Genomic DNA, 13,059 nt, shown 5'->3' on the forward strand with positions numbered 1-13,059 from the left:
CTGGAAAACTTTTCAACGTCGATTTTGCGTACGGTTGCTTTTGCGTGCAACTGTAAGTGAGGTCGGATTTCTTCGTTACTGCTTCCGAATTTGCAAGGCACTGCGGGCCACTCGTTCGCTGATTTGTTAAAAAAATCGGGACATTCAAACCATCTACTATTCTCTGTCACATCAGGAACTCGTTGCCATTCCAAAAGAATCTTTTCGATATTTTGGTTGTAAGGGATTTTTAAATGCTATTTGCCAGACGAGAACCAAGAACTCTGGCTTGCAATTCCGATTTTGGGATCGATAAAATTTTTAATGGAGCAACGCGTGTCTTGGCGCCGGTAAGCGTGCACTCTATAATTCCATCGTGCTCAAATCGGAAACACACTACAGCGGCGAAGCCGCTTTCGCTTACATCAACAAATGTATGCATTTCTATCTTGGTGTTCGTGGACATGGGTGTCGTTACTCGGAAACATCTAGGAATCTTTACCGTTTCCACGCTCGGTATGATCTTTAACCACAAGTACCAGTAACTCACCTTCAGTCTTCTCATCCCATCCGATTCTCGTTCTCCAGATCTCCTGCAGTAGTACCTTCAGATAGATTAGTACGTGCCCGACTAGGCCCAATGGATCGTACAGCGTCATGAGCGTGCGCAAGACACGTTTCGTCGGCCGTCATGAGGCTGTTAGCAATTCAGGATCATGTTGAGAAGATAGACGAAATGTGAATGTGTCGGACGATGTGCACCAATACATTCCCAAAACCTTTTCATTTGATATTCCGGTTCCAACGCCCAGATTTCTCTCTCCTGTTTCCGCTTCTTGTAAGGCCTCAAGCGCTGAAGGTGAGTTTGAAACCCAGTTCCTCATCTCAAATCCTCCATAACTGTGAATTTGAGTTACATCTCGAGCGAGTTGAATCGCTTCACTTCCCGTTTCAACACTCGTTAGCATGTCGTCGACGTAATGCCTTCGAACAATTGCATCGACTGCAACGGGATGCTGCATCTCGTACTTCATAGCGTATATATTTTTAATATAATGCGCATTGCTTGGCGAACAACAGGCGCCGAATGTCACGACACGCAACAAGAACACATTGGGCTCGGCTTTTGGCTTGTCGCCTTTCCAGAAAAATCGCTGACATTGTTGATCCTTCTCCCGAATAAGGATCTGGTGGTACATCTCACGTATGTCCCCGCTGATACCGACTCGGAATTCTCTAAACTTGTGCAAGACTGACAGAAGCGATGTTAGCTGGTCTGGACCAACCAGCTGCATAGAATTTAATGAGATACCGTAAGCAGTTGCTGCTGCATCCCAAACAATACGGATCTTACCCGGTTTGTTCTGATTAAACACCGGAAAGGTTGGTAAGTACCAGACACGCTGATGTGGAATGGCAAGCTCTGCGGGGGATGGCTTCCGGATGTAGTTTTTGTCCAGGTACTCTTGAATTTTGTTGTCTAACACCCTAGCTAAAGGCTCATTTTTCGCTAATCTCTGCTCCAACCATTTCCATCTCCTCAATGACATTGGTTTACTATCTGGTAGTCCAACGTTATCATACCTCCACAGGAATCCTGTCTCGAATCGACCTTCATTCTCACACGACAATTTATGAAGTAAGTCCAGGGCTCGTTGGTTTTCGCCAGATAGTAAAATCTTGGTAGACTCTCGCACACCCATCCTATCCAGTGAGAAGTAGTTTTCCATGGCCTTGTGAAGTTCATCGTTGGTTTTACAAGCGCACTTATGCGCATGAATAGAATGATGGTTCACCAAGGGGTTGGGAATGTGATTTTCGTTGAAATTTCCGTAAACTGTCCATCCGAATCGTGTTTCGACTGCTAACGGTTGATTATGTGTGCCCTCTCGGCTCTTCATCACGTTACCGAGGCTGGCATAGTACAGGCCAATGAAAATTCGAGGGATTTAATGGCGGTACATTGTTATTGGAAATCCTTTAAGATGCTCGTACTTCAGCTCTAGTTCCTCCATAACCATTGTTTGATGAGGCAGCTTCAGTTCCTTTACGGTTCGTGTGTGGATTGATTCAACACAACCAAACTAAGCCTTTCGATCTGCTATTAACCATTAAATGCGCAATGTTGTTTTAAAACAACATTGTGAAAACCATCTCAAAATTATCATAGTGACGTATTAAAATTGTGAGACAATTTTCAGAAAATATGAAAAAAATTGCTTTGCGCCTTTAAGGGTTAAAATCAGTGAATTATAATTCATTTATCGCAACATACTTAACACTTTGATTGAAGAACATAGATATTTATTAACAAAGCGTTAGTAACAATTCGTCTATTTTATAGGCTATTTTTTCGTTTTAAAATTGATTTGGTTTGGCATTTGAAATGGCTCGCACTGATGTTGTGTCATGCTGATGTGATCGTTTCTCTGATGGCTGCCACTGTCTCGGATCCAGGAGGAGGGTCCTGGGGGTCCGGACCCCCTCCGACTTTGTTTACTTTTTGAGAAATTTGTAAAAAGTTTCAATTTTATATTTGTTTCAATATCAAAATCATTCCATCATAACTCTCCGAGCTCTCGATCGAAGCAGTTCGTTTTCTGGTGCTGTGCATAAAGTGAACAAGAATATATATTGACAGTGAAGGTCAACTATTGTTTGAGGCAGTCTTTGTTCGCCGGTGCCCAGGCTGGTGAAGTGAATACCAGAATTGCCGGACACGCCGCTATATAAGCTAAGTATTATTTTTCTTTCTTTCGTTTCCCTTTCCCCGATCGGTCTACTTTTCCCTTTACCCTGAATACAAGTTTCATCTCTCGTTTACACCACGTGCTATCCTCGTGCCTAAATGGCCGAGGGCGAAGGAGCATTGGATGGGAATGATATTCCCATGGATTTACCGGATAAACCCGATATTACTCCCTCCCCTGATTCCCCCAGTCCTCCCCGTATTAAAACATACCCAGCCAGTTCAAATGGACCCTGGGTGGTGTATTTCCGGCCCAACACGAAATCGCCCAATATTCTAGAAATATCACGGGAGCTGACTGCTAACTACCCGGCCGTAGCTCAGATAACACGTGTTCGAGCTAATAAGATACGCGTTATAGTAAATGACCTCGATCAGGCAAACCAGATTGCTCGCAGCGAGCGTTTTACGCAACAATTCAGAGTGTATGTGCCTTGTAGGGCAGTGGAGATCGATGGAATAGTCGCCGAACCGGGTCTAAAGTGCGAAGACCTGTTGAAGTACGGGGTTGGCTGCTTTAAGGACCCTTCACTTCAAAAGGTGAAGATTCTGGAATGCAAGCAATTGTATTCCCCAAAAACAGAAAATGATAAGACGACTTATTCTCCGTCAGACTCGATTCGGGTGACTTTCTCCGGGTCTGCTCTTCCCAACTATGTCCTCCTGGATAGGGTTCGCTTACCCGTTCGCCTGTTTGTACCGCGGGTAATGAACTGCAGCAATTGCAAGCAACTGGGCCACACAGCCACTTATTGTGGCAATAAAAAACGGTGCGGCAAATGCGAGGGAGAGCATGAGGATGACGCTTGCGGTGGAGAAACTGAGAAGTGTATTTACTGCGGGGGCCCTCCGCATGCTCTTAAGTCATGCCCGGTGTACAAGCAGCGCGGGGATAAAATTAAGCGCTCCCTTAAGGATCGCTCGAGGCACTCTTATGCAGAAATGCTAAAGAATGCTTCGCCATCTCTCCTGTCCGAAAATTCCTTTGCTCTTTTGGCTGGCGTTGAGCAAGAATCTGACGACCCACAAGAGGGAACATCATTGGTTTACCCAGGGGAATCCAGGAAGAGGAGAAATCCAGCCTCCCCTACATTGCCTCGTAAGGGTGCCAAGGTGTCGTCCACTCAGAGTGCGCCATCTACAACCAATAAATCCAACGGAAGTGATGCACAAAAGCCGAAGCAATTTGCTCCAGGACTTGGAAATATTAATTCTAACAAGGAGTACCCACCACTTCCAGGGACACCAAAAACCCCAAATGTCCCCGTTTTTCAAACAGATACTCAGTCCAGTAACGGACTAATGAAATTTTCTGACATAGTGGACTTAATTTTCACAGCTTTCAATGTTACTGATCCTCTTAAAAGCCTTCTGATACGTTTTCTCCCTATAGTGCAAACATTTTTGAAGCAGTTGACTACTAAATGGCCCCTCCTTGCAGCGATCGTATCCTTCGATGGCTAAGTCATCGAACGAGGTCACCGATTCGATCACTGTTCTACAGTGGAACAGCAGAAGTATCCTCCCAAAAATCGATTCCTTTAAATTTTTACTAAATAGTTTAAAATGTGATGCTTTCGCATTATGTGAAACTTGGTTAACTTCCGATATAAATCTCAACTTCCACGACTTTAATATAATTCGTCTGGATCGAGAAAACCCCTATGGAGGAGTACTTTTGGGGATCAAAAAGTGCTATTCTTTCAACCGAATTAACCTCCCTTCAACACCAGGCATTGAAATTGTCGCTTGTCAAGTTTTAATCAAAGGTAAAGACCTTTGCATTGCTTCCATCTACATTCCTCCTAGAGCCTCGGTAGGGCACCGAACGCTTTGTAATATCATGGAATCCTTACCGGCACCGCGGCTAGTTCTGGGAGACTTTAACTCGCACGGTACGGTATGGGGTTGTCTTCATGATGATAATAGATCAACATTAATCCAAGATCCTTGCGACAATTTCAACATGACCATCTTAAACACGGGAGAAATGACGCGGATTCCTACACCACCAGCACGCGCAAGCGCGTTGGATTTATCGCTTTGCTCGACATCGCTACAGTTAGATTGCATGTGGAAGGTGATCCCTGATCCCCACGGTAGCGATCATTTGCCTATCGTGATTTCAATTGCTAACGGTTCAAGACCATCGAAAACAATCAATGCCTCGTATGACCTCACACGGAACATTGATTGGAAGAGTTACGCGACCGCGATATCCGTTAAAATCGAATCCACTCAAGAACTTCCTCCGGAGGAAGAGTACAGGTTTTTGGCTGGCTTGATTCTCGACAGTGCGAATCAAGCTCAGACTAAACCAGTACCCAGCGCGAATACCCATGGACGGTATTCCACCCTGTGGTGGGATAAAGAGTGCTCAGAGCTGTACGCGGAAAAGTCCACTGCATATAAGGCCTTCCGGGAAGACGGGTTACCCGCTAGCTATCAACAGTACGCGTCGTTAGAAAGGCGAATGAAGAGTCTAATGAAAGCCAAAAAACGCAGTTATTGGCGCCGGTTCGTCGACGGGTTAACGAGAGAAACAGCGATGAGCACTCTTTGGGGTACGGCTCGACGTATGCGTAACCGTAATAGTACCAACGAGAACGTGGAATATTCAAACCGTTGGATATTCGCTTTCGCCAAGAAGATCTGTCCGGACTCTGTCCCGGTACAGAAAACGTGCCGCGCCGCGTCTCCTCCCGATACCGCGAACGAAACACCGTTTTCGATGGTGGAGTTTTCGCTTGCTCTCTTATCATGCAACAATAACGCCCCAGGGTTAGACAGAATCAAATTCAACTTGCTGAAGAATCTGCCTGACACTGCAAAAAGGCGCTTGCTGAATTTATTTAACAAGTTTCTTGAAAGTAACATTGTCCCTCATGACTGGAGGCAAGTGAAGGTCATCGCCATTCAAAAACCAGGAAAACCAGCCTCCGACCACTACTCGTATCGGCCGATTGCAATGCTGTCCTGTATTCGGAAGTTGTTCGAGAAAATGATCTTGTTTCGCCTCGACAATTGGGTTGAAGCAAATGGCTTACTGTCAGATACACAATTTGGCTTCCGCAAAGGCAAAGGGACGAACGATTGCCTTGCGTTGCTTTCTACAGAAATCCAAATGGCCTATGCTAACAAAGAGCAGATGGCATCAGTCTTCTTGGATATTAAGGGGGCTTTTGACTCAGTTTCTATCAACATACTGTCAGAGAAGCTGCACCAGCATGGTCTTTCACCAATTTTAAATAACTTTTTGCTAAACCTGTTGTCTGAAAAGCACATGCACTTTTCGCATGGCGATTTAACAACATCGCGATTTAGCTACATGGGTCTTCCCCAGGGCTCATGTCTAAGTCCCCTGCTCTACAATTTTTACGTGAATGACATTGACGATTTTCTTGCCAATTCATGCACGCTAAGGCAACTTGGAGACGACGGGGTGGTCTCTGTTACAGGACCCAAAGCTGCCGACTTGCAAGGACCATTACAGAATACCTTGGACAATTTGTCTGCTTGGGCTCTTCAGCTGGGTATTGAGTTCTCCACGGAGAAAACTGAGTTGGTTGTTTTTTCTAGGAAGCGTGAGCCGGCGCAACTCCAGCTTCTATCAATGGGTGCAACGATCAACCAGGTTTTCACATTTAAATATCTCGGGGTCTGGTTCGACTCTAAAGGTACCTGGGGATGTCACATTAGGTATCTGAAACAGAAATGCCAACAAAGGATCAATTTTCTCCGAACAATAACTGGAACATGGTGGGGTGCTCACCCAGGAGACCTGATCAGGTTGTACAAAACAACGATATTGTCGGTGATGGAGTACGGGTGTTTCTGTTTCCGCTCCGCTGCGAACATACACTTCATCAAACTGGAGAGAATCCAGTATCGTTGCTTGCGCATTGCCTTGGGTTGCATGCATTCGACCCATACGATGAGTCTCGAAGTGCTGGCGGGCGTTCTTCCGCTAAAAAATCGATTTTGGGAACTCTCATATCGATTGCTCATCCGATGCGACATTCTGAACCCGTTGGTGATTGAAAACTTCGAGAGGCTCGTCGAGCTTAATTCTCAAACCCGATTTATGTCCTTGTACTTCGACTACATGGCACAGAGCATTAATCCTTCTACGTATACTCCCAACCGTGTTCGTTTCCTAGATACTTCTGATTATACTGTATTCTTCGACACATCCATGAAGGAAGAGATTCGTGGAATCCCGGACCATATACGCCCTCAAGTGATCCCCAATATATTTTATAATAAATTCCGAGAAGTCGACTGTGACAAAATGTTCTACACTGACGGATCAAATCTCGATGGGTCCACTGGCTTCGGTATCTTCAACAATACTATCACCGCTTCATTCAAGCTCAATGATCCTACTTCAGTTTACGTCGCAGAGTTAGCTGCAATTCAGTACACCCTTGGGATCATCGACACTCTGCCCACAGATCACTACTTCATCATTTCGGACAGCCTCAGCTCTATCGAGGCTCTTCGTGCGGTGAAGCCTAAAAAGCAATTCCCGTATTTTCTGGGGAAGATACAGGAGTCCTTGTGTACGTTATCTGAAAAATCTTATCAGATTACCTTTGTTTGGGTCCCCTCTCATTGTTCTATCCCGGGCAATGAAAAGGCCGACTCATTAGCAAAGGTGGGCGCATTAAATGGTGACATATACGAAAGACCAATCTGCTTCAACGAATTTTTTAGTATTTGTCGTCAGAGGACACTCAACAGTTGGCAAACCTCGTGGAGCAATGGTGAACTTGGACGATGGCTACATTCGATTATCCCAAAGGTATCAACGAAACCTTGGTTCAGGGGGATGGATGTGGGTCGGGATTTTATTCGTGTAATGTCCCGACTTATGTCCAACCACTACACCTTAGATGTACATTTGCGGCGTATTGGGCTTGCGGAGAGTAGTCTGTGCGCTTGTGACGAGGGCTATCATGACATCGAGCACGTTGCCTGGGTATGCGCCGGGTATTTGGACGCCAGGTCTCAGTTAAAGGATTCCCTTCGGGCCCGAGGTAGACCACCCAATGTCCCAGTTCGAGATATGCTGGCAAATCGTGATTTCCCCTATATGTCCCTTATTTATACTTTCATAAAAACGATAAATATCCCAATTTAGCCCCTCTCTTTTTATTTCTCGTTTTTAGAAGTTTCCTCTTGCCGTGTGGAACCGATATGCTTCAGACTGCCACTATATAACCGCCGTCGCCCTTATCACTACGGAATCTGAAGCGAGAGCGACTCGAGGTCCGAAGGATTCCCTTTGAAGGATTCCCCGCGGGTCCGAAGAATACCATCCGCCAATCCGACCTACTAGACTGAGGCGCAAATTTGTTTCGCTGATCTCCCGTTTGCCCGAAAGTTGCAAGTTTTGCTCTTCTCTACCGGTCACCATCTACGCCTTCTCTCCCCTGTCCGTGATACAACTACTTCTACACCGATTTTGGAAATGACCAAGCATAAGTATCCGATAAAAAATCAAATTTGTATTCCGTATTCCTAGTTTTAAGATAGTTGTAATTTCTACTCTTTGTTAAAACTATTGTCCCCCATCTTGTAAATAGAATTGTATCCCTAGTTATAAAACATCTGTGAAATTTTTCATAAATATTTGTTCCCCCTTTTGTGTACCAAACTATATTGTTAGTTTTAAGATAACTGTAAATATTTCCTAAAAAACTATTACTATTGAATTCCTTGTTTTAAAATTTTTCATAAAAAAAATCCTTTGCCCCCTCTCTTATATATAGAATTTTTTTTCTAGTCTTAAGATAGCTGTAAATTTTTTCTCTTTTATAAAAAAAATATTTCAACATTGTAACCTCCTAGTTTTAAGATATTCAAAATGTAAAAACAAAAGAATTCGGCACCGCCAAGCTAACGCATTTGTGCCTATCAAATAAACGAAATGAAAAAAAAAAATCATTCCAAACCAAATTTAAACAACAAAATTGAGAATGAGGTTTTTACGAATTACAATGTTCATTTGAACATCCAAATTTCAGACCCTTCCCGATTTTTTTTGTGGATCCGCCATTGATCAAAAACATCGCGAAACAATATGTTCTAAATGTTCTAATCGATGTAAAATCCAAAGAGAGTGATACGAGTTATAAGAAATGTCTCTACACACTGTTGGGTGCATTAAAATCGTTTTTTAGCGAAAATCGAATTTTTGGCTTCACGTTTGCCATAAAAAACACAAAAATCGAACGAAAATAAACGCTGCCGTAGTTACCTGGGGAATGAGGAAAGAAGAACAGTAAAATTTCAAAGCGATTGGTCTAGTATCAATGTGAAAAGCATGTTTGATTGATGCTTATTTTTGTCCTTATTATTTAAATAACTTGAAATAAATCGGAACGCCGCACGATGAATTTTTATTTTAACACCATAATATACTTCTTGCCAATTTCACATTTTCCACAAATAAAAAAAATCTATATAGACTTTTTGGGACGGGTAGGTTTAAAGTGTACTTAATTCTACAAGTGGGAATGGGAGAGGCGTCATAAAGTGTCAAAATTCGGTTTACGTGGTTTGTGAAAGGTCGCGAATAAAATATAAAACTTTCCTTCTGGTTAAAATTTTGTCGAATCATCGTTTCTTGTATAGAAGTTGTTTTTTTTTAAAGTCCATTTGATATTACCGCATATTGGTTCTTTAAATGGGATGCTGGTTTATTCCAACCGAAAGGTGTGAATCAAGTGATGGTAAGTAAATGTGGAAACAGAGTGTAACAACAGTATTCCTATATTAGGCATTAGATCTGTATGTCACTAGACATTATGCAAGGGATATTACTTTCTATGACTACTAGCTCAACCTTACCAATCCGGCATTGCCAGTTTCTTGCCAAACCAGTTTCAGATACACGTATATACTTGAAAGACATGACTGGATTTTTACTATTGCCAATCTTGTTTCAGATGTGAGAATTGCAGCAACACGAGCTAGGTTTATATATATATTTGGATCAAATACACACACATGTATATACTTACACCACTTCCTCAGGAATGCACTGGATAGTTTAGCACATAATCGGTTACTTCGGCCATGCATTTTGTCGTTTGATAGTATGTGAAGTTTCACTTAAACCTAATATCTACTGTAGATAGCAGGAAATAGAACTGAAATCCTCGTCTTAGCGGCTACATTCAGCAGGGTATTCACCTTCAACTCAGTCTGCAACTTTTATACAGCTTGTCACAATTATTCGTAAATCACCATAAATTCATTTCAAAGTATACTAAGGTTATATTTGTGGGTAGTGTCAACGTTACTTGCTTCCAACTAATTACTTATTACAACCAACTTCACTTGCCTTGACCTCTGTTTTAATTAAACAGCGTTTTTGCAGCTTAACTCAAACAGAAATTCCCTAACACATCTGGCGTTGATTACTTGCTTCAAGCAAGTTCAATGATTACCCTTTGTATAATAAAACTGCATTATAATAGTTTCAATAAAAATACATTTTTCGCAAACAATTCTAAGAATCAGAACAATATCGTAATATTATATGTGGAATCAACCGTTTAGAGCAGTTCACATAGAGTGAATAATAGGAGCATACGTGTTAGTGTCAGAAGCGGATCCAGAAAAACATTTCGGAGGGGGTCCGAAATATCGATTTTGAAATGTTCATTGTACATTACGTAAGATGTAATACTCTCATTTAATTAAAATCAGTTTTGGGGGGGGGCGAATTTGGTTTGAAATGAAACTATTTCAAAATTTCATTTCAAATTTTGATGGGGGGGTCCGGACCCCCACGATCCTCCACCTGGATCCGCCACTGGTTAGTGTATAGGAATATCTAGTAAATTGTAATTTGGAGAGATCTCGAACAAAAAAGCAAACAAGCATCGTCATCACATACGCCACTAGTGATGCTTAAAAAGCCTTTTACGAGTCTAAGTCAGTTGTGTCCTTGAGCGCTGGTTTATGAGCTAATTGCAAGATAGTGACTTTGCGTGTTACTGACATTGGAACTGTGGTACTCGATCGCCAGCCTTCTGTCTCATTGTGTTCAAGTGCAATACAGATTTCGCGGTAAAGTAAATACGAGCAAGATGCCAAGATCCACTAAAACCGGATGTGGCACAGAGCTTCTATATACCATGCCAATATTTCTGTATGCTTTCGGAGACTTTTTGGATGATTATCGATATCATCTCGTTTCGAGCAGCAGCCGCAAGTGGAGAATTAAACCTGTTTTTATTCGGAGTAAAGTATACTCAAAAATGCCAAGGGTGGCGGGTTTGTTGAACTACCACAGGGTTACAAGGCGGATAAGCTTTGTGGATATCGAAATAAGAATTAGAAAATTATTAAGGGCATGCAGTTGGGTGAAGATATTGTGATTCCATTCTAAGCTTAAAGGCAAATCATAGTACTGGTACATGTTAGTGTGCATTGGGTAACCTACAAGATGCTTAGTTGAAAAATGTGCTAATACCGAAAGTTTCATATTCCAATCATTGGCAATTTGTTGGTTTAAGGTTGGACAGAGAATGGGCAAAAATCGAAAACGAAAAAACCAGTTTTTTTCCAAACCGTGTGTTAGATCTTCATAAAAATCAATCATCTTATGTAGAATGTTGTTACAGTACTATTGCTGATTGATTTTAATGAAGATCTAACACACGATGTGGAAAAAACTGCTTTTTTGTTTTCAATTTTTGCGCTTTCTCTGTACAACCTTAAGAACATCAAATCGTTCAGGTAGTGCAAAAATAATACACAGAAGGTGACTGATGCAATCCTTGAGCTTACTTCCTGGAGATAAGTAGCGATGTTGATCAGAATAGTCTCTTGAGAACAAACGATAGAATACGATTTTACGTGCAGCAACTCGAATCTTTTAAACAAAGACTCCTACAAACTTTATACATTCATTTATTTGTCTAATAGCATTTTCATTTTAAATAATGCACTACACCAGTGTAGTCGGTGCTACACTCATTCAAACTTGCACTACTCCGGTAAAAAGGGAGGGTAAAAACGAAAACGCTATAAGAAAAACAAATAATATGGCACAGAACAGAAAAAAATCAACGCCCTACTAATTAAAGCTGTCCAAGGAGAAATTAGTTTTGTCTCTCTATATTGCGTCTATGATTCCGTGTACAATGGACAGAATATTGTCGACAGAATTATCATTTTCTGAATTTTCTTAAAATCTTGTCCTGTCAAGAACATACGTCAATGACAAATTAGCACTATGTCTTATGTTGTAGAGAAAATATTTACTTATTTTAGTGCATTTAGTTCATCACTGAGCTATATTTTTGTAACAACACTCAATAATAATGCTTTCCCTCGAAGATCGCATCCCTCGTGTGCTGTTCGATTGTTCATTTTTACATGCATCAAATTGCAGATGCACCAGCGTGCTGTTTGAAGCATAATCCGCATAACACAACGAAAGTAACCAGTAACAGCCACCAACTGCTACCAAACCGATCCATTAGACTGCGTTTAATTACGGATCGTTTGATTTTCTAGTAATTAAATCTGGGTTAGCAGAGCATATCTTCTTCGTTTTTTTTATAGGTAAGATTGTTTTTATCAGCCAGCTACATTGCTTCATAAAAATTTCATCAAACTTTCGAATGGGGCAATTTAAACGCCTCTATCGAATGGAATCGTATGGTTATGATAGATTAGTACCTATGTAAAGATTATGATGGCGTATGCTTCATGGTCTAAAGTGACATTCTCTTTCGAACAAAACAGTGAATGTGCACATATCTGAATTTAATGTTTAAGCTACTAATGACCATACTAACTACTTGTTAGGATTAAAGTAACAACTCTTTTTGAGTTAATAGTATGGACGTACTTTTCCATTTTATATTGTATTGTGCATTTGTGCTATATTCCAGTATCCTGATTTTAAATTTTATTGAGAATATTTAGCGTGTTACTAGGTCATGCTAAAAGCACTAATAGTTTGAACCAATTAACATCCAAGACAGTGGTGAAAAGACACAGCGACCTCAGTTCGCTCTCATTCTGCAAGTATGACTGGTTCAATACGGAAGTTAGTACTCTTAAACTAGATAGAATATTCAAATTTTGATTTTCAAAATTCTCAAACAATAACTGATCTTTATAACTGCTTTCTGCATACTAAATAGCATTTTCATATAAGCTAAGAAGAAAATTATTAGAGTGTTTCTAGGAGAAATGTGTGTATTAATAGACAATTCCAGGCCCTATGGCGATTGCACTAAGTCGCTTCTATGTCTGGTTTAACGATAGTACAAAACTAAATAACTGCAATGATTCTCACCGAA

General features: G+C 41.4%; 1 protein-coding gene across 8 annotated transcripts in view; it reads right to left on the reverse strand.

Annotated features, from left to right (window-relative positions):
• Positions 1–13,059, reverse strand: part of LOC131692871 (scavenger receptor class B member 1) — a 285,198-nt gene that overhangs the window by 122,933 nt on the left and 149,206 nt on the right. The window contains exon 2 of one of the 8 annotated variants that reach the window (XM_058980210.1): positions 9,757–10,087. The exons of 1 other annotated variant lie outside the window; for it this stretch is intronic. In XM_058980210.1, the coding sequence (XP_058836193.1) occupies positions 9,757–9,817 (61 nt within the window). In that variant the 5' untranslated portion in view covers positions 9,818–10,087. Of the gene's footprint in view, positions 1–9,756; positions 10,202–13,059 lie in introns of all 8 variants that reach the window. 6 more of the 8 variants (XM_058980212.1, XM_058980211.1, XM_058980214.1 and 3 more) reach the window with 6 other exon arrangements.

Source organism: Topomyia yanbarensis, chromosome 3 (assembly GCF_030247195.1).
Source record: "Topomyia yanbarensis strain Yona2022 chromosome 3, ASM3024719v1, whole genome shotgun sequence".
In the NCBI taxonomy this organism is placed as follows: Eukaryota; Metazoa; Arthropoda; class Insecta; order Diptera; family Culicidae; genus Topomyia; species Topomyia yanbarensis.